Source organism: Opisthocomus hoazin, chromosome 26, assembly GCF_030867145.1.
Source record: "Opisthocomus hoazin isolate bOpiHoa1 chromosome 26, bOpiHoa1.hap1, whole genome shotgun sequence".
NCBI classification, from domain to species: domain Eukaryota; kingdom Metazoa; phylum Chordata; class Aves; order Opisthocomiformes; family Opisthocomidae; genus Opisthocomus; species Opisthocomus hoazin.
Window position 1 is genome coordinate 2,757,377 of NC_134439.1, and position 27,807 is coordinate 2,785,183.

At 52.8% G+C, this 27,807-nt stretch overlaps 1 protein-coding gene across 3 annotated transcripts in view; it reads right to left on the minus strand.

Moving 5' to 3' along the window:
* Window positions 1–1,588: 1,588 nt before the first annotated feature.
* The window catches only part of LOC104338677 (acid-sensing ion channel 2), a 513,818-nt gene continuing 487,599 nt past the window's right edge, over window positions 1,589–27,807 (minus strand). For 2 of the 3 annotated variants that reach the window (XR_012766230.1, XR_012766231.1), the window contains exons 3-11: window positions 24,626–24,753; window positions 9,689–9,839; window positions 9,192–9,248; window positions 8,476–8,629; window positions 7,645–7,736; window positions 5,947–6,026; window positions 2,796–2,864; window positions 2,408–2,582; window positions 1,589–2,049 (exon numbers count right to left, since the gene is read on the minus strand). Coding sequence is in view for 1 of the 3 variants with exons in the window: in XM_009944739.2 (XP_009943041.1) it covers window positions 2,481–2,582; window positions 2,796–2,864; window positions 5,947–6,026; window positions 7,645–7,736; window positions 8,476–8,629; window positions 9,192–9,248; window positions 9,689–9,839; window positions 24,626–24,753 (833 nt within the window). In the remaining 2 variants the exon portion in view is untranslated. Of the gene's footprint in view, window positions 2,050–2,381; window positions 2,583–2,795; window positions 2,865–5,946; window positions 6,027–7,644; window positions 7,737–8,475; window positions 8,630–9,191; window positions 9,249–9,688; window positions 9,840–24,625; window positions 24,754–27,807 lie in introns of those variants that run through there. The other variant, XM_009944739.2, reaches the window with a different exon arrangement.

Sequence of the window (27,807 nt, forward strand, 5' to 3'; positions counted from 1 at the left end):
GAGCCCAGAGCAGGCTGGGCTTTGACAGCTGGTCCAACCAGCTGTTACGGCCATGGCTAAGAGTCTAGAGGTGTTCCAGTGAGTCACCTTGAGCCAGGCCTGGCATGACTTCCACCCACTGGTCCAGAAGGGACTACAGGGACCAGCCTGGCACAGGGCTTTGGCAATGGGAGACAGAGCTTGGCACCTCCACAGCTTTGTGGCCAGGCTGCTGATGAGCGCTTGTTACCAGCTGATGGCTGCTGGGCATACCATGGATAATGACTGTATGGCCAGGGTCCAGGTCTCAGGAGACAATCCTAGAATCACAGAATGATTTGGGTCGGAAGGGGCCTTGAAGATCATTTGGTTCCAACCCCCCCTGCCATGGGCAGGGACCCATTCCCCCAGCCCAGGGTGCTCAGAGCTCCATCCAACCTGGCCTTGAGCACTGCCAGGAAGGGGGCAGCCACAGCTTCTCCGCACAACCTGGGCCAGGGCCATGCAACCCACATAGTGAAGAATTTCTTCCTAATATCTAAATCCGCCCTGTTTCAACTTGAAGCCATTCCCCCTCGTCCTGTCACTCCATGCCCTTGTCAAGTCCCTCTCCAGCTTTCTTGCAGGCCCCTTCAGGTACTGGCAGGCTGCTCTAAGGTCACCCCGGAGCCTTCTCTTCTGTCCAAGCAGAGGGAAGGTCTTGCAGACTTAGGTGGTCCAGGACTGACCCACCCTGAGCACCCTTGGCTTGCTTGACATTGCCCTTTGGGGATGGTCTAATTCAGAATGTGTGATGGACTGGAAGCCCTTTGCACCATGCCTGGGGCAGGAGCAGGATTTGTCCCAAAGTAAAGTGTTTCTGTGCATGAACATGGGCACTTGAGACGGGCTTGGAGGACAGATCTGCACCTTCTCCATGGCAAAGGCATGCCTTCAGCTGACTGCAGCCGCAACACACCTCCCCTCTGCAGCATCCCCTGTGGGCAAATCTGAGCTACCTCCACTCCCCGTGGCTGGTTTAATGCTCTCCTGGGGTTTGGGACACCAGCAGCTCTCCCAAAAGAGTTTTCCACAGTCCAGCTGCGATTCTCCCCGCTGTGGCCACCATGCTGGTGAAGGTCACTGGCCATTCATCAGTATCCAGCCATGAGCTAGCAGAGGTGCAAACACACATATTGCACCCTGCTCCAGTTCCTCCAGGCTACAAAACTAGCAGGGTTTGAGGTCCGGGAAACTTGCCTTCTCTTTACTGGGGTAAAGAAGCACCATTTTGACCCAGTTCTGTTTAAACTCCTGGCTGCTAATAAATGAGATTCCAAGGGTTGACCACAGCGTACAACATCAGAGCTGGCCCCACCATCACAGAGCAGACAGGGATGTGGCTGAGCATGGCCAGGGCATTGTGCCCACCTCATCAGGAGTTGTGTGAGGATGTGGTGGAAGAGGTGAAGGGGGCGGGTGAGGGATGAGGAACAGCCCCGGGCAGCCCCCGGGATGGGCTCGTCCTGCCCCTCACTCTGTGCTGAGGCTGCGCCAGGGACTCCAGCTTGGGGCGGGGTGGGGGGCAAGGCAGAAATGACACAGCCCGGCCATTTCCACAAGACCAGCTTTAATATCAGTCATGAGAACGAGGAGAAAGCACAGAATCCATTAATGGGAAAAAAAAATTTTAAAAAAATTAAAAATTTAAAAAATAACCATAAAAAACAGAAACCCACCGCCCTGTGCCCACCCGCCGCAGACGGACTATCCAGGCACTGCAGACGGAGGAGCACGACACAGCAGCCGAGGGGGAATGATCCACCGAGAGCCACCCGGTCCGGCCCCTCTCCAGGGATGCTCACCTTGGGGTGACTGGTAGCGCTGCAGAGCCCCGGCGGTGGCCTGGCCTCGGGGCACCCGGCTTAGCTTAAGATTCATCACAGACTGACACGAAGGACAAGAACGTAAGAAGAATCCAAGAGCTGCGACTTTTTGTTTCTTTATTCTAATTCAGCCTACGACGTTAGTAATGGTGATTTCAGGGGATGGCTGGGCCCGCGAGTTCCTTCTTGTAGTGAAAATCAGAGACTGTAAAGAGGAACAGAGCTTATAAAGACAGATAGGAATATATTGCCATAAAAAGAACTGGCATGCAAGTGCTTTGTACATTTGGCAGTATGTGGAATGGCGGGGCTTCGGTTTTGGTTTTGGTGGTGGTGGTCTCTTTGTTTTGTACAGTTCAAAAATGAGCTGCTGCCTTCACAGCTTGAAGACAACCCCCCCACAGGAAAGGACAACACAAGTCAAGTCCAAGGCGCCTCTCGCTTGGTTTTGGCAGACTATATATATAATATATATATATTTATTTTTTTTAATGCATAGCGATTTTCTTCCTTTTTTTTAACATTTTTAAAAATTTAATTTACTTTTTTCCCCCGTTGCAAACCTGAGCTCGGTCCCTGCTTTCCTGTGCAGTTTTCCTTCCTTAGGTGTTGGCACTGTGGAAGGGTCGGATGGTGTCAGCAGGCGATCTCCTCCAGCGTTCCCAGGGTGGCCTGCAGCGGCACGTTCACAGTGTGGCTGATGGTTTCCGAATGATTTGGCATGGGGTCGCAAGTGCTCTGCGGACGGAGAGCGGGGGACAGGGTTACCCCGGGGCCGCTGGATGCTCCCTGTCCCTCCCCAACTGCTATCTCCGTTCTTTGGCCGAGCCACAGCCTCGATCCGTTGGAAATAAGCCGGGGCCGAACGCTGCATCCGTATCGAGCGACTTCGCCTGCCTACGGAGCCGACCGCAGGGAAATTTCCTCCTCTCTCCCAATGGGGCTCCTTACCACGTTTTCATCATGGCTCCCTTCCTCTTCCTCCTTTCCGAGTAGGTCTAGTAACTTCTCTTTGATCAGCTGGAAAAGAGGGAGGTGGGGTTAAGGTGGGCAGGGAGAGGCAAGCGCATCTGCCCTGCCTTGGGGGTACCACGGGGCAGCCTCACCCAGCGGGGCTGGGTCCGCAGCTCCGGGGGCTGCGCTGGGCTTGCAGGACACCCCCCAGAGGAGACAGAGAAGGAGACAATCTTTCCAAGAACACCGCCCCGCGTGTCTAAACTGAACTCGTCACATGGGGGAAACCCCCCCCCCCCCCCCCCCCTCAATTTTTACAATATATTTGGGGGTTTATTGAAAAATGTCAGCTATGTGAGTGCTGCTTCTCTTCACAGCCACATTATTTCCCCGGCAGCCGCTGCTGCTGAGAAACGTATTTTCAAGGGAAATCCCAGAACGGCTGAAAAGTGTTTTGCTGAAAAACTTCCACCGGGGCAAAGGAATTAAGAAAAAAAAAAAGAGAAAGCTAAAAATGTGCACAATTGGGTCAGGTCCTAGGGAAGCGAGGTGGGTGCTGGCTGGCACGCAGAGATGCGTGGTGGGGATTCGGGACTCTGGAGCACAACTCTGCTCTGGGGCAGGACCAAGAGGAGGATGGTGCTGAGTGAATGATGTAAAAAACCCAACTCTAAGGTCAATATTTCATGCAATTTTGGCTAAGTCACCAGAAAAGAATAGTTGTGTCCCTTTGCTGGCAATGCCCAAGAGTTTACAAGTGCTTTGGTTGAAAACTCAATGAGTTTTAGGTGCGCTGAACCCCACCTTGACAAAACCCTGAGCAGATTAGATCAACCACGTAGATTAGGCATCAAGACATTTTATGCCTTTTCTCCCTGTCCGGTGTGGGTTAAATATCTGTCACGGGTGACCATGAAGAGGCCCCCCCATGCAGGACATAGCTGGGTGAACCTGCTGGTGCATCCCCAGGTGCGCACGGGGAGCCTCTGCAAGGAGCCAGGATGCTCTCTTAAGCCACACTGCCCAAAAAAAAGAAGAAAAGAAGAAAAAAAAACAGCAAGAGGAAACTATCTGCCAAGTTTCATAAGCAGATGTCAAACAAAGGAGTAAAACAGAAAAGAAAAATCCGAACTTTGCGAGGTTTCTTATTACCTTGTTCTGAAAGAACCCCAAGAAAGCCGGGAAGAGGTGATTTTAATGAAATACTGTGTGCATTCAGCCTGAGATATAAACTGAGGCGCAGGTTTTGTTTGCACTTCAAAGCCATTATGAGCTTTATGCTTGTAATTTTCAATATATTTTATTGCACAATAATGCCACCAAGTGCTAACTGCTGCCCCGAAGGGACTGTGATGGGGAGTGACTCAAAACTTAAAGCCAGCATCTCAACTTCAGTAATATTGAGAGGTTTTTCAAGAGGCCCCAGCGAGCTTGGAGCAGAGACCGTGGTTGCCTGACATCCCTGTGCACCCACCTGGCTTGGCACACATTCATGCACCAGCCACCAATGATCCCTGACTGCAATATCCCATGGGATTAAAAATAACTGGTCCCATCGTGATATGGGGCTGAGACAGGGCTATGAGAGAGCTGGACTATGCAGGTCTAAGATAACGTGTATTTGGGTGCAGGGGGCCCAAAGCCATGGCATTAAAACCTCCAGGCAATGAGCAGATGACCTGAATTAGCAGGAGGCACCTTCCCAGGGAGGGGCAAAGGACCTTGGGCTGGAACATGCCAAATTTGCTGGGAGCTGCCTGTCTCCAGAGGTGTTGGCATCCTCCTTGAAACTATCCCAGGCCATAAACTCATTCTTTCCTGCTATAAAACAGGCCAGCTTGCCTGTTTGGGTCCCTGGGGTCATCTTGGTGCAAACTGGGTGCTCCTCAGCAGCTCACATCCAGCTGCAACACCTCTCCAGGCCTCAATTTCCCCTTCTATAAACAAAAATCATGAGGCTGACCCCCCAGCACAAAGCCTTCTGCAACGTGGTGATGAAGACTGGAAACGAAAATCAACAGCTGGCGGGGAGGATGCTCCAGGGAAGGTTATTTTGGACTGTGGCCCATATAGGTGAAAAAATGGGGTGGACAAAGTCCAAATGGCAGGAAGAGCACAGAAAGCAGCTGGAATCTGCCTCTGCACTTGCAGGGGCAGTGGTGGAGGGTGCTGGTGGGACGAAATGGCAGGCTGTGACAGCATGGGACCACCGAGGCCTGTGTTGGCACCGCGTCAGAGAAAAGCCAGAATCCCCCGGGAGGTGCTGAGCTGTGCTGCTGGGCTGAGACATCAGCACTCACCCAGGGAACTTGCTTAGGCAAAAAGAGATTAAAAATACACCAGGGTTGTAACTCTGCTGCTGGAAGGGAGGAGGACGGCTGCCAGAAAGCAATGTCCCCTCTGGACTGCTTATTGCAATAATTCCCATTCAAGAGGGCTTGCACTTTTCTCCGGAGCAGCTCCTCTTGGTCACCGCGGAGCCACAGGACCACGCTCGAGCTCATCTCGGCGCTTCCTAGAAAGCTCCTTGCTCCAGGGCTGCTGGCAGAGCTGCAGACAGCAGATAACAGGGACTGGGGTTTTTTTCCACCCCCCCCAGCAGTGGTACAAGGTCTGGTGTTGCTGCTTCTCCTGCCTGATGGCTGGATTGGGACTCAGGCGTTAATTAAAGGTGTTTTTATGAGAAGATGGTAACGGTGTGCTGCTGGGAGAAGCCCAGCTGGGGATGGGGACAGGAGGGTGCAGCAGCAGGTCCCCAGCCAGCACCCCAGGTAGTGCAAGCTTCAGGGTGGGAAGCAGCGCAGCCACATGAAGGTGGTGCTTAATTAGCCCAGGCGAGAAGCAAACCTCGTTAGCAGAGGCAGGGTGCCAAGTGAACCTGGCCACGCCATGCCCTGGCTGTGTACTTGTCCCCACCCCCGCCATGGAGAGCCCCCGCTGATGCAGGGACCTCTGCACCACGCTCCATAGCCGTGACCGACTACTAGCATTATTGTAGAGCATATATATAGTAGCAGTAATTAAAATCAATAATCCACGTGGGCACACTGGGCATGGAGAGTCCTGGTCCGCGACCACCCCAGCCTGGCATCAAGGCTGGCAAACCCACGCCCCGCCAGAGGAACCAGGCGAAGGGCGAGGGTCTTACCTCGTATATATAATCGAAGAGCTCTAGTATAGTGAGGATGCTAGCACCGATAAATAGCCCCATCTGGCCTCCAATGTCACCTAGGAGAGAGAACAACACGCGGATGGCTTTCACCCCTGGGGTAAATGCTCTTAGAGGTACCCGTGCAACCATGGTGCAGCTGCCCTGGGTGCTGCTGTCCCCAAAGAGTGGGGAAATGCATCACCTCCAGAAACACCAATGGCTCTAATGGCATGAAAATTATCCTGGGAAGGATGTTGCTGGCCACCAAAGCATTTCTCCTGCTAAAGAGGCCATCAGCTGGAAGCCTAACGAGGACGGGATACCACTGTAACAGACACACTGGCATCTGAGGAAGCCATCTGTCAGTTAGACAGCAGGCTTCATCCCAGGAATCCCAAAGCCCAATTCACATGGAGAACGATGCTGGAGAACAATTAGGTAATGTCCCCTAGAGCTGATCAAAACCCCAAACCTGCCAAAGAGAGGAAAGGGAGAGTGAAGATGGCTTGATTTTTGGGGGGAGCACCTCAAGGCTGTCTCTGCTCAAGCCCTACAATCCCCCATGGCCAGGGCAGGGCTGCGGAGGGGGCACCGTGGGGAGACTTCCAGGGATGTGGTGGGAAGGTAACTGCTGACATGAGATGCTGTGCTATCCAAACTGTGTGCTTCAGGGACAACAAATCTGATGGATTTTGCTGCAAACCACCCATGGTTCAACTGTGTTGACTCCCAGAGCAAAGGCACCCGTGGGTGGAGGGGCTACAGGACCTTTGCCGTGGATGTCCATGAGACAGAGACAGAAGAAGGAGGAAAAAAAGGTGCTTGGGGGCAAAGTGCTGGCTCAAGAGGAGCTGAGGACTGGGGGAAGACGAGACTCTGCCCAAAGCCAGCAGCGCCCTGGGAATGAGGGTCATGCAAGGCCGTGCAAATAAGGAGGCCAGTGTCAAAGAGAAGCCTCCTCCTTCTCGCTGCAGCACTCTTGGGGAACCCACAGTGGGCGCAGAAGGGAGGGATTTGGGGATTCGGGGTGGCACATGGTGGGCCTTCAAGGCTGAGCGTAGGCACAGAGCATGCTTGCTTCTCCTGACCAAACACTTCTACCCCAAACTCAGTGGGTCCCAAGCACCCAAATCTGCAGCTGGCGCCCACAAAGCTTGACCTGGTTTGAGGGTGAGCAACCCAACAACTCCTCCACCTTCTCCATCAAGCTGTGGAGCATGACCCAAAGCCTCAGGGTCCTGGCTGGCCTGGCTGGAAAGGAGGATGGATTTGGAGCATGTAAGAGGTGACGGGTAGATGGTTTTAAGATGGTTTTGTCCTCCTCCACACGCTGCCCTTCCAGCATGTGGAGCACCACAGAGAGCATCCATCACCTGCTCGGCCGCGGGATTTTCAAATAATAGGGCCCTGGTAGCAAGCAGAGATGGAGCAGCTCACATGAACCTTTCACCACAAGTGGCACACGGACTGGCTCTCGTACCTGGGACATTCCTGGGATGGATTGGTGTTGGAAGGAAAATAAGAGATGGGGTTGAAAGTGTGCTGGCCAGGAAGGTGGCTGGACCTTGCTGGGAGTTTCAAGGCAATGCACATAACCTGTGCACCCACTCATAGCATCTGTCTGTCCCATTAACACACACGGACTCCAGCACAGGATCACACAGACTCCAGGTTGCTCCCCTGATCTCTCCTTACCAAGTAAGGCTGCCACTTCATAGGCTTTCTTCTGCTCAATTGTCTCATAGTTGAGTGCTTCAAAAAATATGTCCAGCACAAGAATATTCTCTCTGTAGAAAGATGACAACAGCATCAGCCCATCAGCCACCAGCGGCCTCATGTGCTTTAGGACAAGAAAAAAAATGAGACTTTTGGGATTTATTCCCCTCTCTGCCCTGACTGTTCTCTTTCTGGGGTCCTCAGGAACCCACAGATGCTTGGACTTTCTGGAGACCAAGACCATAGGGCACTGTTAGGACTCTGGCAGCTGTAGCTGAAGTTGAAAAATGCTTCTCCAAGATATCTCAGGATCTGAGCTCTGGATCTCACTTTGATGATAACAGCAAGAGTCCAAAGGATGTTTAATATGGAGTAACTCTCGCTGCGTCCATAAGCCAATAATGTGCCCAGCGCTGGGAGAGGTCCAAGACAGCGGCTGCCTCAGATCCCCAGCCCAGACTTAGGTAGAAAGCAGCCACATCTCAGACAGGGCCAGCAAGACTCGGCTTCCCTGTCAAAATAAGAGGAGGTTTTACACTTTTTTTTGATGGGTCTGGGGTATGCTCATGGAGACAAGGCCAGGGAAGGACTACACAATTGTCCTGAAACACGTCTACTGAGATGAAAGCAACCTACACATCATTTCTTCAAGGGTTTCATCCCAAACCTCCCTGGAGGACACACCTCTGTTTAGTGATGGATGCACTGGCAAGATCTGGTCTTAGCATGGGCTTGTTTAAACTGCCAACAGGGTTTTACAGACACCTTCCCCCCATAAAGCAAAGGAGATCTGTTTGCTGCAACACTCACGAGATATATTTTTCTGACTTGTTGAACTTCTTCTCCAGGTACTTGGCTGAAGTCTTGCTGGGGATCTTGACCATGGAGAGCTCTTTGTTGTACCTGGTCAGGTTACAGGGTGTCCTGCAGATGCAGTAATTGCTGTCCTTTTCAGCAAGCAAACCTGGAGAAGGTCACAGAGTTAGATCTCATGGAGTCAGGGGGACACAGCCGACATGGGAGCAGAGGTCATGCCACCCAGAGAGGGGCCAAGAAGTCATATCTCAGAAGAACTGCAGGAAAGCCAGTCCTGGCCATTTCTCTCCCACTTCATTGCATGGCCATCCCGACCATCTTGGAGAGAATCCTTTTGCTGGAGGCTACACTCTGTTACCAGCATCTGCTCGGGCAACATGTAGCGGTCGAGTCTCCCAAACCCAGACCTAGAATGGGTCCCTCCATCCCAAACCCAGACCCAGAGGTGCTTCCCTCCTACATATCCTGGGGTGCCCACTGTTGTCATGCTTTCTGTCCTGATGGAGCCCCATGCCCCATGTAGGACCAGAAGAAACTTTGTACCAGGGTGCACCCAGCCCTTCCCAATGAGTTGGGTCTCTTCAAAACCCATCGCCGGGGTGCAGCTGCTCTAGATCACCCAAGTCCTCCCAGCCAGGAGGACATGGGCTGCTGGAAGTCCCTCCAGCTTGGGACACCCATGATACCCAGGGATGCCTCTTGGTACTCACCGAGCGCAGGCTCTGCGCATTCCTTATACTGCTCCGGGGTACAGAAAGGAGCATCCCCTGCATGGAAAGGACACATCCATCAGTGGGCACCAGCCACCGCTGCTGTGGGAGAGCTGGGGACCGCCGGGCTCTCTGCAGGGACCGCAAGGACCTCCCTTCAGCGAGGTGAACCCAGGCTGGGGATGGGCAGCAGAGGTATTGCAGCGTCTGCCCCACCTCTGCCTGCCGCGGGGGCCTTTTCTTGTAAACCAAGGAAGGGGCTGCTGGAAATAGAGCCCAGGGCTGTTAACTGGGGCTAATAAGGGGAAATCAGACCCGTCTGCCTCTCCCACGGCCTGCCCCTATTTCAGGGCATTTTGCAATGGTTGTTAGCATCCTTCGTTCGTTAGGGAAAGGTATTCCCAGCTCCTTTAATCCCTGGTCCTGTTCCAGCTCATTAACCCTTAATGACCCAGGCTGGGTGGAGGGAGGGGTCCCTGCCCCACCGGCACACTGACCTGGCATGTGAACCATTTTGCAGTTGCAGTTTTCCACAATATACCGGGTCTCGCAGTCGATCCTGCAAGCCGTGATACTGTAAACGGGAAAGAAGTCTAAGCCCATATCCGACGAGCGACATTCACCCCACGGCGGAGGCAGGTACGTCAGCTGCAAGAGAGGGAGGAGCAGGGTGTCAGGGGACGCCGGGGACCGGCTGAGAGGAGCGGGGTGAAGCATCTCCCTCCTCTTGCTGCAGAGGAGCCCCCAGAGCACAGTTCTAATGATGTTTGTAAGGGGGGGACCAAACGGTGCTGTTACAAGGGAAGGCCACAGCATGACTTTTGCCAAGCAAGAGACTTTAGCAAGCTCTTCTGCTCCAGAGCTGCTCTCCCGAGTCCCTGCAGCCCAGCATCTCCAGGAGCAGAGAGCCACAGCAGGATGGTGCATTGGAGATGTGCTCCAGGACCAGAGGCTCTCCAGGACCAGCTCAGTGGTCTTTCTTGCACCATTGGGAAAATCCTGTCCAGGGACTGGAGGGGAGGCTCCGACTTCGGTGAGAGCAAACACGGGGTCATTGGCACTGCTGTGTCGACAGCTCCTGTCTCCAGCTTACTCCCATCTCCAGGCTGTGCTACTACGTGCCACTCATGGGGACAATGCAGACAGTGCTGGTGACATCGAGGAGCAGAAAGGGGTGGCAGTGAGATCCTGGCGATGGCTGTGATTGCTCCGATGTGAGCAAAGCTGCCACATTTGCACCATTCCCTTCTTCAGGCACTTTTCTTGTTGATAAAAAATGCAGCAGCTCACAGCCCTCAGAGAGGGCCAGTGGCTTGGGAAGCACGTGGAAAGGACCGAGAAAAGCTTGGCAACTACAGATTGCTGCAGAAAAAGCACCAAGGAAAGGGCGTACCAGTGCCATAAGGAGCCTCCAACCCTTCATGCTCCCCATGGAGGGATGGCTCTGCTCAGAGCGGTGCTGCCATGGGAGATGGTGCTGGGCTGCTGAGCACTACCTCGCTGCGGCCTCGGGGAAGGCAGACAAGTCAATCGTCCTTTTCCGAACACCCATGCTCAGGGAGAACGTTATGGAGCTCCACACACATCATGCACTCTCCTGGCACCCCCTGATCATAGAATCATAGAATCATAGGTTGGAAAAGACCTCTAAGATCATCAAGTCCAACCATCCATCCAACACCTCCATGCCTGCTAAACCATATCCCATGTGCCACATCTACACATTTTTTGAACCCCTCCAGGGATGGTGACTGCACCACTGCCCTGGGCAGCCTGGTCCAATGCCTGACCACTCTTTCAGTACAGAAACTTTTCCTAATATCCAATCTAAACCTCCCCTGATGCAACTTGAGGCCATTGCCGCTCGTCCTTTCGCTAGTTACTTGGGAGAAGAGACCAACACCTGCGTCACTCCCCCCTCCTGTCAGGCAGTTGTAGAGAGCGAGAAGGTCCTCCCTCAGCCTCCTCTTCTCCAGACTGAAAAGCCCCAGCTCCCTCAGCCACTCCTCCATCCTCCTGATGATGAGGAACCTGTCTTCTTCTCCCCCACTTGCACACCACCTCGCATGAGGCTCGTAAGTTGCTCTGCTCCATGCTGGTGCAATGCAAACCCTTCTGCGGTTACTGCTTTATTTAAACACAAGATAAGATAAGTGGGACTCCACAATGCACAGCAGAAACCTTAATTCAGAGCCCAGAACATGTTGGAGAAAAAACAGTCAGTCTCTGTCCCCAAATGGCCAAATCTACCTTGTTCCTCTTCTGCCTGCAGCTTGGCAGCCTTTCCCGTTTATCTTTGCTAACTGCTCGGCTACTCTCAGCTAGAGAGCAGAAAATAGCATTCCCCTAACCCATCCTTCTTTGTGTTTTAAAGCAGCATCCAATTTGCTGCGCTTTGCTCCAAACACAGAACGTTTTGTGCTGGCAAAGCACGCTGGCTGAGCAAAAGCATTCCTTTAAAAAATGTAGTAACATTAATCACGTCCTAAAATAAATACGTAAACATATGTTGACGGACTATGAGCCTCGGACCCAGTGGCAAGACTCTATGGTGCTTGTTGTGGGCTTCTTCTGGAGACGTGTGGGAAAGGGAGGAGAAAAGAGAGGACCCGCAAAGCAGAGGCACACTGCAGATGCTGTTGGATAAATAACGACCCCATGAATCCCTCAGACACGGAGTTGGGGTAACTATGGCAAAACAGCCATGGTGTAAGCAGTTTGGAGCCCATGCTCTGCTCTAGGTCTGGCCCATGAGACCTCCTGTGAGAGCAGGGCTCCAGCTCTCCAAAGCACCCTGTGAAAAGATGTTCACCTTGCGCACAGCTTGCAGTGCTGGGGCGCTGGTAAAACTCCCTGTGGCTTTCACTTATGAACCACTCAGACGTTAAAAAACCAGGAGGGGCTTAAATTGCAGCCAGGAAGAGAAAGATGAGATGTTGGGATGAACACGTGTTGTGGTGAGAACAGCTGGGTATGGGAACAGGCTGCCTTGGAGGGGCACAAAACCTGGAAGCTAAAGGAGAGCCTGGGGAAGATGCCAGGCTTCAGAGGGTGATCCTGCCCTGTGGGGCTGGATGAGCTCTCAGCTCAGCCAAGCCAAAGTAATTCCTTCTCTAGGAACAATTCTGCCACGAACAGTTCCTGTTCGGGAATCCAGAGGCGTTTTGCTTATTCCAGCTCTTTGCTTGCTGCAACTATGGGCACCATACTGGTTCCCAGTTACTTCTCATGCAGGCTTTATGGGACCATCTGGAACCATGGACGTGGCAGTCCTGTGGTGTACCCATCTTCTAGATGAGCCACGGGTCCTCCTTGTGATAAGATGGCAATTCAAGGTCTTCCCTTGCATGACCCCAAGGACAGACCCGAGAAAAGCTCAGCCCCTGCCTGCACATGGGTGAAGGAGGTCTCCGGGTGATGGTGAACCCTTTTTTGGCTCTGGATCCTCCACCAGCCGGGGCAGCAGGGAATCACCAACTCCCTTCCCCTGCTGCTCTGAGCATCACCCCTGGTCTCAAGCGCCAACGAGACAGAAAACTTTGCAGTGACGTTCAGCCACAGCAGACCTGCACGGTCTGCTCAGTCCCTCTGCGTCCCGGCGTGCACGTGCAAAGAAATAGGACGCCATGCATGCCAGAGCTGGCATCGCCCATGGGTGCCTGGGCTGCTCGCTGTGGGACAGGAGCTCCAGCATTCCCAAAATCTGCCTAAACCCACGCTGCCGCTCAGGCTGCTTTGAAAAGCAACAGGAGCGAGAGCGACTCAGCTGCTGGGAGCAACACGCACCCGTCTCCGTGCTCAGCAGGTCCGATCTGACGAGCAGACAACATCCCCAACGGGTGCGAAGATGCAGCAGGTGACGGAGGGATCCCATCTGCGGGGACCAGCTGAGGCATTGAGGGAAAAAAGAAAAAAGCAGTTCCAAGCAGCCTCAGCATGCTCCAAGAAACAGACCTGGCTCTGAACAGGATGGTTTTGAAAGTCAGCAAAGCACACCTTGGAATGGAAATATCAAGAGCGCCTTTGTGACAATAGGGAAGTGCTGTTTGAAGGGGATCTTTTCTCATTTGCTTTACACTTGCAATATAATGGAGTACCAGATGCCATCATTTAGTCATCCACGGTGGAGAAAGGAGCCCATATGCTGCACGTTGTACGATAAAGGAGAATAAATAATCACGGTCTCAGATGGTATCAGCTCCCTTCCAAGCACAGCTACACACAAATCTCTTAAGCTCTTTAAATGTTATTCTGACTGTACGTGAAGGGATCAGAAAACGACGGAGTCGCCATCAGATATTTAGCTTACACACTTTTTAGCTCAGCCAGCACTGGGATTTGAGCCACGGTGCTCACAAACTGCACCGCGTTTGCAGGAGGTGCTCAGGCTGAATGATTAATTACACCCTAAGCAACGTAACTTCAGTAACAGAGTAATGGCCCGTTTTGTAGCTGGGACCACAAGCACCTGACTACCCCTATACTGCAAAGCAAAGCGGGTCTAGATGACCCACAGAGGTCCCTTCCAACCCCTACTATTCTGTCTGCATCTTCCCAAAAACGTGGCATTCCTCGGGGATCTGCTGCCTTGCCACATGCACAAGCCCATGCACACGCTCACGATTCACTTTTTTTTGGCTTCCTAAAAATGCAGGAATCGGTGCAACCCATCTCCCCTGTCACGTGCCAAGACTTTTGCTCTCCCCACCGCTCTCTGAATTGCTGACACTTGAGAGCAGAAAAAGCCTCTTGGTGCATTTAACACCGGTGGAGGTTTTTTTGCTCTGCAGTATGAAAGCTTTCCCTGCTTTGGAGAAAAGCACGTCGTGTCTGGGACCGACAGGAGACTCCAGGGAAGCTCCAATTTTTACTTTTTAAAGGAAATTTCCCCAGCAAAACTCTTGGCTACGGGCTGCTACACAGGCACCCCACTGCTGCCTTGTTTCATATTAATCCCCACCTCTTCTGCCTCTGTAACCCCGGGCGGGATTTCTGGCTGCTGGCCATGCCTCCAAGCAGAGCCCCAGGATGCGGTGGCTGCAACCAAAGCATCTCCCAGCCCCGGGGACAGGCACCGCCATGCGCTTCCCCTCCATCCCCGGCTCGGTGGGACGCAGCGCTGCAGCGTTCGGAGTTTGAGAGGCAAATCTGTGCTGCTTCCGTAGGGGCCAGATTTTAGAGACAAATCTCCCTGGGTTGGCAAGGTGGGACCCTCCCTCCCTTGAGCAAGTCAATGAACTTTTCTCTCTCTGAAGGGCTCATCAGGGGCTGTTACCTGGAGCCTCCATGGTAATTACAGCTTGAAAGACTCGTTGCTTCCCTTGCACTCTGTAATTTGTAATCAGAAGCAAACTCCCAACTGATCAGCAGCCAAATAGGGATGCAGGACCTCTCCGGAGGGAGAAGGCACATCATTAGGGACTGGGTTCTGCAGAGAGTAGGGGAGCCACATTTCCCAGATCCTGCCTCAACATCCCAAGGTAATTTGGTCCCAGCAAAGCTCTCTTTGCCTTTCCCAGGTGGTTTTGGTGAGCAGGCACCACTGTACCAAGTCTCTGATGTAGTTAACTCTTGTCCTGACCTTTCATTCCTGATTACCCCTGCAGGCAGCTGCTCTGTCACCATCTGTGTTTGGAGCCGCAGCAGCATCGCTCGCAGGTACAAGGTGACTGCCAGGACCATTGGGTCGCATCCTCTGCAGCGCTCCCCGTTATCCTTCAAAGAGGAGACTATTCAGCCCCAGGGTACAGTTTTACCCTTCAAATAGTGCACCTTGCAGTGAAAGACTCAAACCAAGGGGCCAAACTCTTCTGCAGGGTTTCCTGCCCTGACGTACAATGGAGCAGGATCCCAAGTCTCTTCCCTCCAGCCCCTGTGGCTTCTCTCCCCGTAGACGAGCCGCATCCATGCTCCCACTGCCTGTCCTGCCGGGGCACAGGAGTCACAGAATCACACAGAATCACAGAATCACAGAGTGGTAGGGGTTGGAAGGGACCTCTGTGGGTCACCCAGTCCAACCCTCCTGCCGAAGCAGGGTCACCTACAGCAGGCTGCACAGGACCTTGTCCAGGCGGGTCTTGAATATCTCCAGAGAAACTCCACAGCCTCCCTGGGCAGCCTGGGCCAGGGCTCCATCACCCTCAGAGGGAAGAAGTTCTTCCTCATGTTCAGACGGAACTTCCTGTGCTTCAGTTTGTGCCCATTGCCCCTTGTCCTGTCGCTGAGCACCACTGAAAAGAGTCTGGCCCCATCCTCCTGACACCCACCCTGCAGATATTTGTAAGTATATATTAGGTCCCCTTGCAGCCTTCTCTTCTCCAGGCTGAACAAGCCCAGCTCCCTCAGCCTCTCCTCGTAGGAGAGATGCTCCAGTCCCCTCACCATCCTCGTAGCCCTCCGCTGGACTCTCTCCAGTAGCTCCTCATCTTTCTTGAACTGGGGAGCCCAGAACTGGACACAGTACTCCAGATGAGGCCTCACCAGGGCAGTGTAGAGGGGAAGGAGAACCTCCCTCGACCTGCTGGCCACTCTCTTCTTGATGCATCCCAGGATCCCATTGGCTTTCTTGGCAGCCAGGGCACACTGCTGGCTCATGGTTAACCTGTCGTTCACCAGGACAGCCAGGTCCCTCTCCGCAGAGCTGCTCTCCAGGAGGTCCACCCCAAGCCTGTACTGATGCATGGGGTTGTTCCTCCCCAGGTGCAGGACACTGCACTTGCCCTTGTTGAACCTCATCAGGTTCCTCTCTGCCCAGCTTTCCAGCCTATCCAGGTCACGCTGAATGGCAGCACAGCCTTCTGGTGTATCTACCACACCTCCCAGTTTGGTGTCATCAGCAAACTTGCTGATGGTACATTCCAACTCTTCATCCAGGTCGTTGATGAAGAAGTTAAACAAGGCTGGGCCCAGTACTGACCCCTGAGGGACACCACTAGTTATCAGTCTCCAACTAGACTCAGCGCCGTTGATGACAACCCTCTGAGTTCTGCCCTGCAAGCCTTGGGGTTAATGCAATGGTGAACCCATCCGTAAAAGCATCCCTCCTTAACCCCCTCCTCCCCAAAACGGGTGCTTTCTTTGGGCTGCAACCTCAAGCAAAGCCTTTACATCCAAAAGGCCTCCGAGAGCTCCCTGAATAACTCACTGTAGATGTTTGACATGTGAACTTCCTGCCCACGATGCTCAGGAGGCCACTGCATCGCCTGGAAGAGCGCACCGGGGACCCTTCTCGCTGGACAGCAAACAGGAGCGTGCCTGACGGAGCAATCCCGCAGACCGCGGCCACGTAAACAACGTAAACAGGAGCGACGCTAATTGGGTTTGATTCCTCTCCCCTGCAGCCACTCTTGGGCAGTGTGCAGCCCCGCAGACATCTCCTGCTCTTGAGAGAATCGCCTTCCCCTCTTCCAGATGATGCTGATTTGGGGTTGGCGGGAGGGCTCCGGTGCTGGTCCAGTGCAGCCAGCCCAAGGATGCCGAGCTGCTCCCCTCCAACCTGCTCTGCTACCACCAAAGACAAGCTACTTTGCTTTGAAGCCGGAGGGAGAAAAAACCAGAAAAGCAAAAGGAAAAGCAGGGGTAAAGGCAGCAGGGACAGTTTCTGCCCTCGGTTCCTGCAGGAGAGGAGCACTGAGCTCTAATTTTGCTCCACTGCGGTGGCAGCTTTCCAAGGGCTGCCCGCGCATACCCCTCCCTGGCACCGCACGGTCTCACGCTTACAGAAATTCAGCTTCAGCCTCTAATTGAGGTTGACAAATTCGCATCCTCGCGTTTTTACAATCATTAATACTTAATTAATTAATGAAATGCTTTTTAAATTCTCTTGATCCTGGCTATTAGGGATTACGACAATCAAGTTACAAACTGGCAGGCGCCGAAAAAAAAAAGGAACAAATTGACTTGTCTCCTTAAAAGCAGGACAGATCTTGCTTGCCAGAAACGCAAGGAAAGCAAGGGCTGCTCTCGGCAAACGGGGGGAGCAGGTCGCGGCGGCGGGGGCCGTTCAGCACAGCCCCCTCCCCACCACAGCCCTTTTCCCTTCGCGCGCTGCTCTTGGCACTGAGCCTCCCGTAACAGCCAACATCTGTCTGCAACTGGAGAGGTCTTTTTTTTTTTAATTTAAGTGGTATCTCTGTTTTTTTCTGCATGTTTAATTTTATGCAACAGGGAAGATATGGGAATGCAGCAGAGATGTTTCGAGCACAACGCCGGGGCAGTTTCAGCCCACTTTGCAGCTGGGCTCTGTGATGAATCTAGCTTTGGGGATGAATCCTGCACCAACTCGGCTCTGGGCTACAGTTCAGCCCCTCTCCTGCCTAACTCCATGCGTAGGTCCCCACCTGATGCCACCGAACTTCAGGCAGGGATCACCAAAGCGGGCTGCAAACCTCTCCCTGAACATTGCAAAGTCTGGACAGGGCGTGTTTGCATTTGCTCCAAACGAAACAACAACCAGAGACCTTCATTCCTTAACGAGACATCAAATAGCATAAACTTCATAGAATTTCAATCCCAGGCAGCTTTAGCACTTGTAAAATGCTTAAAATGCTCGGCGTACACACAGCTTGTTGGCACCGTCTTCCAATTAATGATGCTGCAAGTTGTCTCTTTGCCGCCTCCCTTTGCCGTGCCGGGTGCGATATGGCTGCTCCTTCCCATTTGCTCCCTTCACGCAAGCACCAAAGAAGTTGTCTTTAAGGACAAGAGCTTAACCCTTCCAGCGCCTGGAAGGTCCCCCTGAGCAGGGCTCGGGGACGTTACACAGCCCCCCGGTCCCCAGGGGCTGGAGGCGAGTGGGCACCAGAAGGAAAACGTGATTTTGGAGCTCCACGCTCCACCACGTCCCTGTTTTCTCGGAAATGATTTTGCAAATCAAATAGCGATATTGAAACCTCCTGTGGCTCCCCGAAAAGTCTCTGCCATCCAGGGCAGCCCCTTCAGAGGCTCTTTCTTGGTTTGCTCCTAGGACCTGCTCCTAGGACGATGGTTCCCAGCCTGTGCTGCGCTGAGCATCCACAACTCCCTTCTGACTAAATGAGTTGTACCCTTCGTTCGTGTGCAAACCCTGTCTTAAATTGGATTAAAACTCTGCTCTCTTCCTCTTAGTCACCTCCTTGGCATATCTATAAGCAGCAAAAGTGTTCCCCCCTCATTCTGCCGGACACCGTTGGCTGTATTTGTTTGGCCTACATTGGCCAAACTCTTACCGAGGTGCCCAGTTTGGGGGCTGTGTGGTGGGAGTTGGGCTCTCTGAAGCTCTCCTGTCCTCAGCGAGCAGCTTTCCATCTTTTTTTAAAAAAATCCTCTCATCCACACAGTATGGTGAAGGGTTCCTGGCCCTGTCTCCTTTCCATCGCTGGCCTCCAAACCCATTTTCTTTCATATCCTTTTCCAAACAGGCTGATTCACCCCCGGCGCTGTTTTCCAGGCAAAGCCACTCTGTTACCCTACAAAAACAGCCGTGCAATCGTTTTCTTACGTCTCCTGCTTTGAACTGCTCCTGTGCAGTGAAGTTTTCTATGTGGCTGGCCACCACTGCCTGCCAGTTTTGCTTCTCGTTGAATTAATTCAGAGCCTGCTGATATACTGGAGGTAATCAGCTGGGAGAGTGTGTGGGATTGAGGGAAACAGAAAGAAATCGGATAGTGAATGTTCTTCCAGGAGGAGGTGTAAGACTGTAGGTAGGAGAAGCTGCTCTGAGCAAGGGTTAGGAAACATGGGAAATGCTATTTAATTGCTCCTAATTTTCAAATGCCACTGCCTACACCCTGTTTGGAAATTCGGGCTTCAGAGCGATCGCTGCTAGACCCCCAGTCCCGTTTTCCTGCCTCTGTAATTACACTTCTTGATGGTGCAGTTGTTGGTAGCTGCTGCTCTCTGTCCCATGCAAGCATTAGGAGGGGATGAGTCTCCAAGGCACACTACAGCCCTATTAAACAATATTGCTCCATCTTCGAACCTGTTGCTTAATTGAAGCCTCTTAAACTTTTATTGCCAAGTTGGCAGAAATTGCCATTTTTAGTGTGCTTTTCATCTTCTCTAACGTGCCGTGCCGATGGCATAGTGGGGAGCAGCCGAGCTGGGGAAGCAACATTATCGGATCCCATCCGTTATGGGAGAGGCTCGGGCGATGCTGCTGAGATGCGGTGATGATGCTGTAAAACCCAGCTGGAAAAGCAGGATTAAAAGGAGCAAAATCCAAGAGGAATTTGGCTTTCTCCAGGGGATCAGCCCTTTGAAATGCAATTTCCAGTGTGGCTGCCCATGCCTTGGTGCCGCGGTCCAGTGCAGGGGTGTGCGGAGATACTGCAGCCTCCCCAAGGCCATGCACCACACAAGGTCCAGAGAGGCTTGTCATAGCACCAGGCTCACCCAAAATAGCCAGCAACAGAGAAAAATTGAGGCAGATCCCTCCAAAGCCAGGAGCAGCGGAAGCTGAAGGCACTGCCCTGTGCGGGGTGGTCCTGCCCTCCCTAGGGACCCATCCGAGGGTGACGGCACGGCGTGCCCAGAGCCGGCTCCCGCGCAGCTCAGGGTTTTGCCCATTCATGAGAAAACAAACCTTATTCATTAGACTCAGCAACTGCCATGGCAACCGCTCCCCTGCGAGGCCGGAGCATCTCTCACTGCACAGCACAACGGGGACCGCAGCCGGCTCTCCCCACATAAAACGGTGTGAAAAGTCCAGAAAACAGCAGCTCTGGTCTCGCACATCCACATAAACCACTTCAGCTTCTTTCACGTTGCGTTCAGACACAGCCACTGCTGTGGTGTATGGAAAGTCACCCAGAGAGGATGTTTTCCACCGTCCTCCATCAAGACACTCTTGTTTTAATCACAACTGTCCATCGCGCGTTGCCTTCTGAACACGAGGAAGAACTTCTTCCCTCTGAGGGTGACGGAGCCCTGGCCCAGGCTGCCCAGGGAGGTTGTGGAGTCTCCTTCTCTGGAGATATCCAGACCCGCCTGGACAAGGTCCTGTGCAGCCTGCTGTAGGTGACCCTGCTTCGGCAGGAGGGTTGGACTAGATGACCCACAGAGGTCCCTTCCAACCCCTACCATTCTGTGATTCTGTGATTCTGCTGCGCCACCTCCCCAGTTGCTCTCGGGAGCTCAGTCCCGGCTCCCCTTCAACTTCAGGGGGTCGCTTCGGTCTGAGATTTCAGGCAGAAAGCATCTCCCTTCACGCACAAGTCCGCAGCAAAGAACCAGCTTGGCCTACATAACCCAGCAACCACATTTTATGGAGGAAACCTCCTGCTGGCATTGCCTTTGCAGGCTTGCTTTTGCTGACTCAGCACGCACAACCGATACAGGCGCAAAGTCCCTCTTATGATGCTATTAGTGCAAACCAGCATGACATCGTTAGTGCATTAATGATGCAGTTCCCAACCTGGTAAATATATCTTAAAAGTGTCACTCTGCAGGAATCAGAGGGCTCAGCCACTGCAGAAGGAGCAGAAAAGCTGATTCTGTTCCTTTTTTTAGACTGACAGCTGATTTTAGCGGGACATTTACTGAGATCATGCACCATCACAGAGCCAGAGTCTGCTTATCACGAGGGGCTTTTGGAAAGCTCTCGGTATAAAGATCCAGGATTTATCGCCCCGGCACCAAGATGCAAGTCCCTGCTTGCGCTAAGCGGCTGCACACCTGGAAAGGCTGGAAATCAGTAAGTAAAGCCCAGTAAATATCCTTATTTCCAGACTGGGATGGGGGGACGGGGGGATAGATTTGAATATGACCATAGGGGGTAGTAATAAAACCAGAAATAAAGCCATGAGCCTCTAAACCAGCCATGAATAAATCCCCTTCACCCCAAAGCCCGTCTTAAAGACGAGGCACAGCTCCCACCGCCACTCCAAGCCAAGTCTGCCCAATTCCCCGCCTGTATTCCTTATTGCCAGGACAAGCGCTTATAGCTAACGCCGAGGCTGCTCTGAGCTGGGAGACACGAAATGACCTTCTCTTTATCTTTATCTCTATTATTCTCCAGCTGGAGGATCGTTTCATTTATGTTTCATGGTGTAAAACAGATGGGTTAGGACCCCAACAACTGGCCGGACTCAGGCATCCGGGCGATGTTCATGGGCTTTTCCACCTTTTGCTCTGACTTACTGAAGGAGCAGCATGTGCCTGCCCCAGATGCAGAGATTCAGTACAAAAAGTAAAGGACTAAATCAGAGGTCTAAATAAAAGATGTGTGTTCAGGGCTTGAGACGGTGGGTGATGCCCGGCTGGTCCCTGCCGGGTAATTCGAGGAGGCAGCAGCATGTGTATGCTGTAATGGTTGTAATTAGGTTGAAAAATGACTTTATGGAGAAGATTGGGGCGGGCAGCATCACTTGGGGAGCTGAACGCTGCTCCAGGCAGTGGCTTGAAGAGCCCTCCGTGTCTCCTGGGTAAAGGCGCTGTAGCCTGTGGGATAAGTTTACACCAGTTACAGAACCCCTGGCCCTGAGCAGAAACGTGCCCTTCTCTCTCCAAGCACCCAAACTCTGGCAAAACCTGCAGAACAGGGGACACACTCGAGCTAAGAGTCCTCCCAAATCTGTCTTCCTTGTCAGCTTCTACATCTTCCCTGCCTGGAAGAAGAGATTTGGGGCGGGATGGGATTTTTCCCTCTCTCTCAGCTGGCTGTCTTCCTGATAGAAGATCCAATTTTTCAACAGAAATAATGAAATGGTTAATGCTGGCAATGGGATGGGGAAGATTTACAGCAGCTGTCTTAAAAGTCTCAGCATTTCCGCTATTTCTGTCTTAAAACCAAGTCCTTGAGCTCCTCGCTGCAGGCTCCAGCTCCCAGCCACGCTCCCAAACCCCGCTGAAGCGGGGATGTTTAAGGAAGACAAATCCTTCCAATTATCGCTCGTGCTGCCAGGCGGGTTCGATTCGAGGAGCTGTTGCCAAACTCTTTCAGCATCCGCCGGCTGCGCTGCCCAAACAACACCCTGCCCAGCGCTGCCTGCCTGCCTGCCCGCGAACGGGGCACGCAAAGCGCCCTGCAAACGGCTGGCGATGCCCTTCCCGATCGCCAGCCTCGCCATCGCCGCGGGTAGCTTTTCTCCGGAGCTGATGTGGTCTCGCTAAGGGGGGGCTAATTCTGCCGGAGGTATTTTTCCCAGCTGAAAATGTTCTAAACAAAAATCCTGCTCTTTGCTGCTGGGAAAAGAGGAAAGGGCTTTGCTTGCAGGCATGTGCACGCTGGGGATGGAAAAGCAAGACCACGACACGGGACCCTCTGCTCCGACACAGAATCATAGAATAGTCTGGGTTGGAAGGGACCCTTAAAGGCCATCTAGCCCAACCCCCCTGCCATGGGCAGGGACATCTTCAGCTGGATCAGGTTGCTCAGAGCCCCATCTAACATGGCCTGGAACGTTTCCAGGGATGGGGCATCTCCCACCTCTCTGGGCAATCTGGGCCAGGGTTTCATCACCATCAGAGTAAAAGATTTCTTCTTATACCCAGTCTGACATGGGACCTTCTGCTCTGACAATGACTTCCTCCAGGACCTTTGGCAAGTCACTTGTCCTCCCCGGGGTAACCCAGCGTCTGCGAGCCGTCTGCAGGGTGCTGGGACGGAAGGGCTCCCGTACGCAGCCGCTGTGGGGGGATAACCACCCGCTGGCCCTAACCCTGGGTCCGGATCCAGAGCCCACCGCTCTGCGCTGCATCTGCCCATGGCAGCTACGGGCACGGGGCTGACCCCACCGCCATCGCCTCGGGCCGTGGAGACCCGCAGACTGCTTTAGGAGATGCCTCCGGGGAGAGGGGATGGATAAGGCATTCACTATCCAGTGATTACTGCCAACAGTAATTAATTAGTTTTCCATCATTCCAGATTCTTTATCTCGCAGCATGCTCCATGTAAGCAACGCTGAGTGCTGCTGCGTCCCCCACGGCGGCACGAAGCGGCTGTGGAGGGAGGTGAGGAACCCGGGGACGCACGGAAGGCCTTGTGTCAAGGGGACAGGCGTGAAAACTGCCCATGATGGGCTTCCAACCCTGTTTCTCCATTGGACTTTGGCAGCTGCTGCCTCAGCCCCCGAAGAGCCCTTTGCCTTCGCTGTTCCTAAGGTGTTACCCTCCAAACGAGAGCCCTGCGCGCTAATAAAGCTGCTCATTTTCTCCAGCCCACCGGACTTCCCACGAGATGCGAACCGACAACAGCGAAACATTTCTCTGCGTTAATTGAGAAGTTTCCACCTGGCGCTCGCCCACTGGGAACCCACACCATTCGTTATCTCCTGGATGATTGCACACAAGCGCGCCGTAATGAAGGAGAGAGGAGCTCTTTCCGTCTGAACATGAGGAAGAACTTCTTCCCTCTGAGGGTGACGGAGCACTGGAACAGGCACTGGAACAGGCTGCCCAGGGAGGTTGTGGAGTCTCCTTTTCTGGAGATATTCAAGACCCACCTGGACAAGGTCCTCTGCAGCCTGCTGTAGGTGACCCTGCTTCGGCAGGGGGGTTGGACTAGATGACCCACAGAGGTCCCTTCCAACCCCTACCATTCTGTGATTCTGTGATTCTGTGGAGCCGCGTCCAGGCTGGCTGCAATGCAGCGTCTTCAGGTGTATTTTGGTACCGGCGGCCACGGAGAGAGGCCGTAACGATATATTCGGCAGTGAATTCCTCGCGTTGCTCTGAGCTGAAGCGTGGCTCTGATCTCCACGGAGGCTTAATCAGAGCAAAGCTTCCCACAGCTCATGTTCGCCTTCCTCAACTTGATTTATGTCTCATTTGAGGGTGGATGCAAGAGCAGGGAGGAAAATGAGAGAGGCAATGAGGCAGGAAGGCTAGGATGAAAGCACCGGGGCCAAGCTGGGGGAAAGAATTATTCCGCTGGCCGGCTTTCCGAATGCCTAACGAGGATTTGGGTCTAATGTCGCTATGTCACATCGCATTCATCTGCAGCGTGATGATGTGCCGCTGTCGGGACTCAGGCAGGGTGACGCGGCCCCAGCCACGAGCATCCCACCACAGTTTATAATAAATAGCGTTGAGTATTTCGGTGTTACCTGAAAGGATTCACACTGATCTCATAATGAAACACTCTCCTCTTGTCTCTTTTTATAGCCTTGGAGTGTGAGAGCTTTTTGGCAAAAAGCATCCTTTCTCGGGGGGTTGGAAGGGACCCAACGCACTGAGCGACTGCCACAGCTGAACCGTAACCAGGAGAAAGCGAGGCAGGGAAATTACCAGGGATGTACGGTACCAAGTCCCTTCTGTGGCCAAAATTACAAGGACTGTGGGCAATGCATGGGAAGCAACACTGAAAAAGCTGCCCTCAACCCAATCAATTCAAAGCAAGGCATAAAAATAGCTGTTAATCATGAAGACGCCTCTCAAGGGGCATTGATGTGTAGAAGGAACATCTCATATGGAGCCAGTGGAGTGATCTTGGTGTATAAATGAAATTTAGGACTTACCCTTTGCTCTTGGGTGGCCACAAAGGTCTGGAATCCAGGGGCCACCCCGAACCCCAGCTCTTGGACAAAGGGTGGCTCGGACTGGCTGTGGATCTGGACTTTGACTCCAGCCTCAAACGTGGTCTCCTCTGGAAGAAGAAGAGGGCAGGTTAGCGGGCTGTGGTGGGCGGGATGGTGTCCACCGGCGTGGGCACGTTTGTCCCTCTGCGAAAAATTATATCTGGTAAATCTGTGCTGCTCAAAAGCAGGAGGTAAGCAGTTGGGAGGGCTCCACCTGGATGATCAGAATTCTGGGCATCAAGGAAGGAAAGCCATCAGCAGCGTTTGCCACGAGCACAGCACACCCAGGACTCAGCCCAAATCACCACTGCTGCCCGTCGGGACCAGGAGCATCTCCAGGCTCCCGGTCCTTACGCTGCTGCCTACTCCAAGGGCTCACCCTCCCTGTAATGCAGATTCACGATTTCTTCAGCTTGGTCTGTACTTCCAAGCTGCAGAAACCAGGAGGTGACACCTACTTTCTAGCTGATACTTAGTTCCCGAATTTTAAACACATTCCCATATTACCTAAACAAACAAACTCCTCCTTGCCCTGAACAGAGATGTTTCTACAATTCGTAAGGTCTCCAATGCCAAAAGCACGGGTGCACCCCGCACCCGCTGCCCCATCTCTGACGCGGCATGAGGCCACTTGGGAGACAACATAGGTCATTAAATAATGAAAAAAGTGTGTTAAATTCAAAAGAGCTCATGCTTTTGGCAGCTGAAGTTGCTCCAAGCCAGACAAAGGTTATTTTGCAGCGCATGGGCTCAGACACGTCACCGAGTTATGGGTGATGCGAGGTTTCATATCCCAAATCTGTGCTGAATACCAAGTAACTCGAGGTCAGTCCCCCTCTTCCACTAGAAGCTAAAACCAGCTCGAAAGAGACTTTCTGAAGCAGAATTAATAGGATGCAAATCAGACCCGAGTGTGACATACAAGCACTCTGGGCTCCTCTCATCACACAGGCATCTTCACCCAGCTGAGACGCGTAACCTTTTACTCTTCAGCATCGCTGCTGCGGTCTCACACCCCAACAAACTAGAGGGAGCATATGGGACTAAGGGGTGGGGGGCTAATTTGCAAAGGAAGTTGTTAACTATGCATAATTTAGCCTAAAACCTGAGTTACCCACTCATATCAATCCATGCCTGTGGCCAGCAAATGCCACCTCTACATCTAAAGAGCTTCTGCTTGAAGATGAGTCACTATTTTCTTTGCTTACTATTCCTTGGTATTTTTCTACTATTTTATGATGCATTTCAGTTTTTAACAGCACTGTCTTCAATCCAAAGCACTGGCAGAAACCCAGCACCAAGGAATCACAGCCACAGAGCTGTTATGCCAGGGACTGCACAAAGACATGTGGCAGGAGACAACAGCAGAAGACACCAGACCATGGGGTGACACGGGCAGAGGAGAAGAACATGGGAAGAATAAGGTGATACTGGATGACATGAGGTTTACAGATCTCAGGAACCCATCACTTAAGAGGATGCAACTCTGCTGACTCAGTCGGGCAGCAAAGGGATCAGCCACCTTCTCCCAAAAGGACTTTCTTGGACCCTACTCTCTCAGTAACTCCCAAGGCAAACGAAGCCAGAAACTGCATGGGTGGGAATGGGCTTCGGCACAGATTTGCCAGGCTAAGCGAGAGCATCCACAGTGCTCAGATCTACCTGCTTCACAGCTAACCATCCTCCGTGGCTTCAACACCCAGCTAGGCAAAGCCACAACCAAACCGATCAAGCGTTGATCCAAGAAGGTTGGACCAGAGACCTCCGAAGACCCCTGGCCTGTTGCCACCTTCATCCCCTACCGAGCAAACAAACCCTCCCTGCCAACCACAAACCAAAACACACATTTCATTCAGCTTTTGGGAACAAACAACATCTACAAAGCCCCACTCTGACAGCAAGGCTGCTTGACATGTTGGCTGCGTGACACTTCATGCTCCGCATCTGCAGCCACACGTCTACCCACAGCATCTCCACACCTCAAGCGTTTGATCTCAGCAGACCAAGCAGCTGGAGCAGGCCATTCATATTTAACCTCCTAAAGCCCAGCTTTTCTATCTAAGGCACAGGAAAACAATTTGGAGATAAACAGGATTTCTTAGAATACCTAATTCCCCCGGCCTTGCATACTTCTGCAAAACTCTGGGATGGCGGCGAGCTTTCCACACGCTTGGTCAGGGCTCAGCTCCATCCAGTTGGAGCTGGACTTCAAACCAGTCAGAGATGCACTGATCTGCAAGGCTCACTCTTGGAACACACGGTCCCATCGATTAACGCCTCTGGTGCCCGCGCTGATCTGCCTGCCTGTGCACTGGCTCTGCGATGCTCCACGCAAGGTGATTACATATTTTTGTCTCCTTGTGACAAAAGCGCTTTTGGTATCTAAATAACATCATGATTTAGGGCACGCAGCATTACTAATTGCATGGGGTGGCAGGCGGTGGATGCGGAGCCTGGGTGCATCTCCTCAGAGACCTGCATCTTCTCTGTGGGACATCGGCACAGAGAATGTGAGTTTAGTTTGGCTTTTCCCTATGCTGAAGCCTCCTGGAGCAAGACTGGCATGGACCATCCTTGCTGCTGGCCTCCACTTCTGCTCAAGACCCAACAACCGTGACAGGAATCACTCCCCACCACCCTCCCATGATGGGGGTTATGGTGAAAACCACAGCACTATTACTGGGACCCACCATGACGAAAACCTGCCTAGCCTTTGCCTTGCTTGGCCATAATTGGGCTCCTCTGCCTCCAAGAGATGTCAGATCATAGAATCACAGAGTTACAGAATGGTTTGGGTCGGAAGGGACCTTACAGATCATCCAGTTCCAACCCCCCTGCCATGGGCAAGGACCCGTTCCCCCAGCCCAGGGTGCTCAGAGCTCCATCCAACCTGGCCTTGAACACTGCCAGGGAGGGGGCAGCCACAGATTCTCTGGGCAACCTGGGCCAGGGCCTTGCAACCCTCAGAGTAACGAATCTCTTCCTTACATTTAATCTAAATCTGCCGTCTAAGACGTTATCCCTTGTCCTATCACTCCATGCCCTTGTGAAAAGCCCCTCTCCAGCTTTCTTGCAGGCCCCTTCAGGTACTGGAAGGCTGCCATAAGGTCTCCCCGGAATCT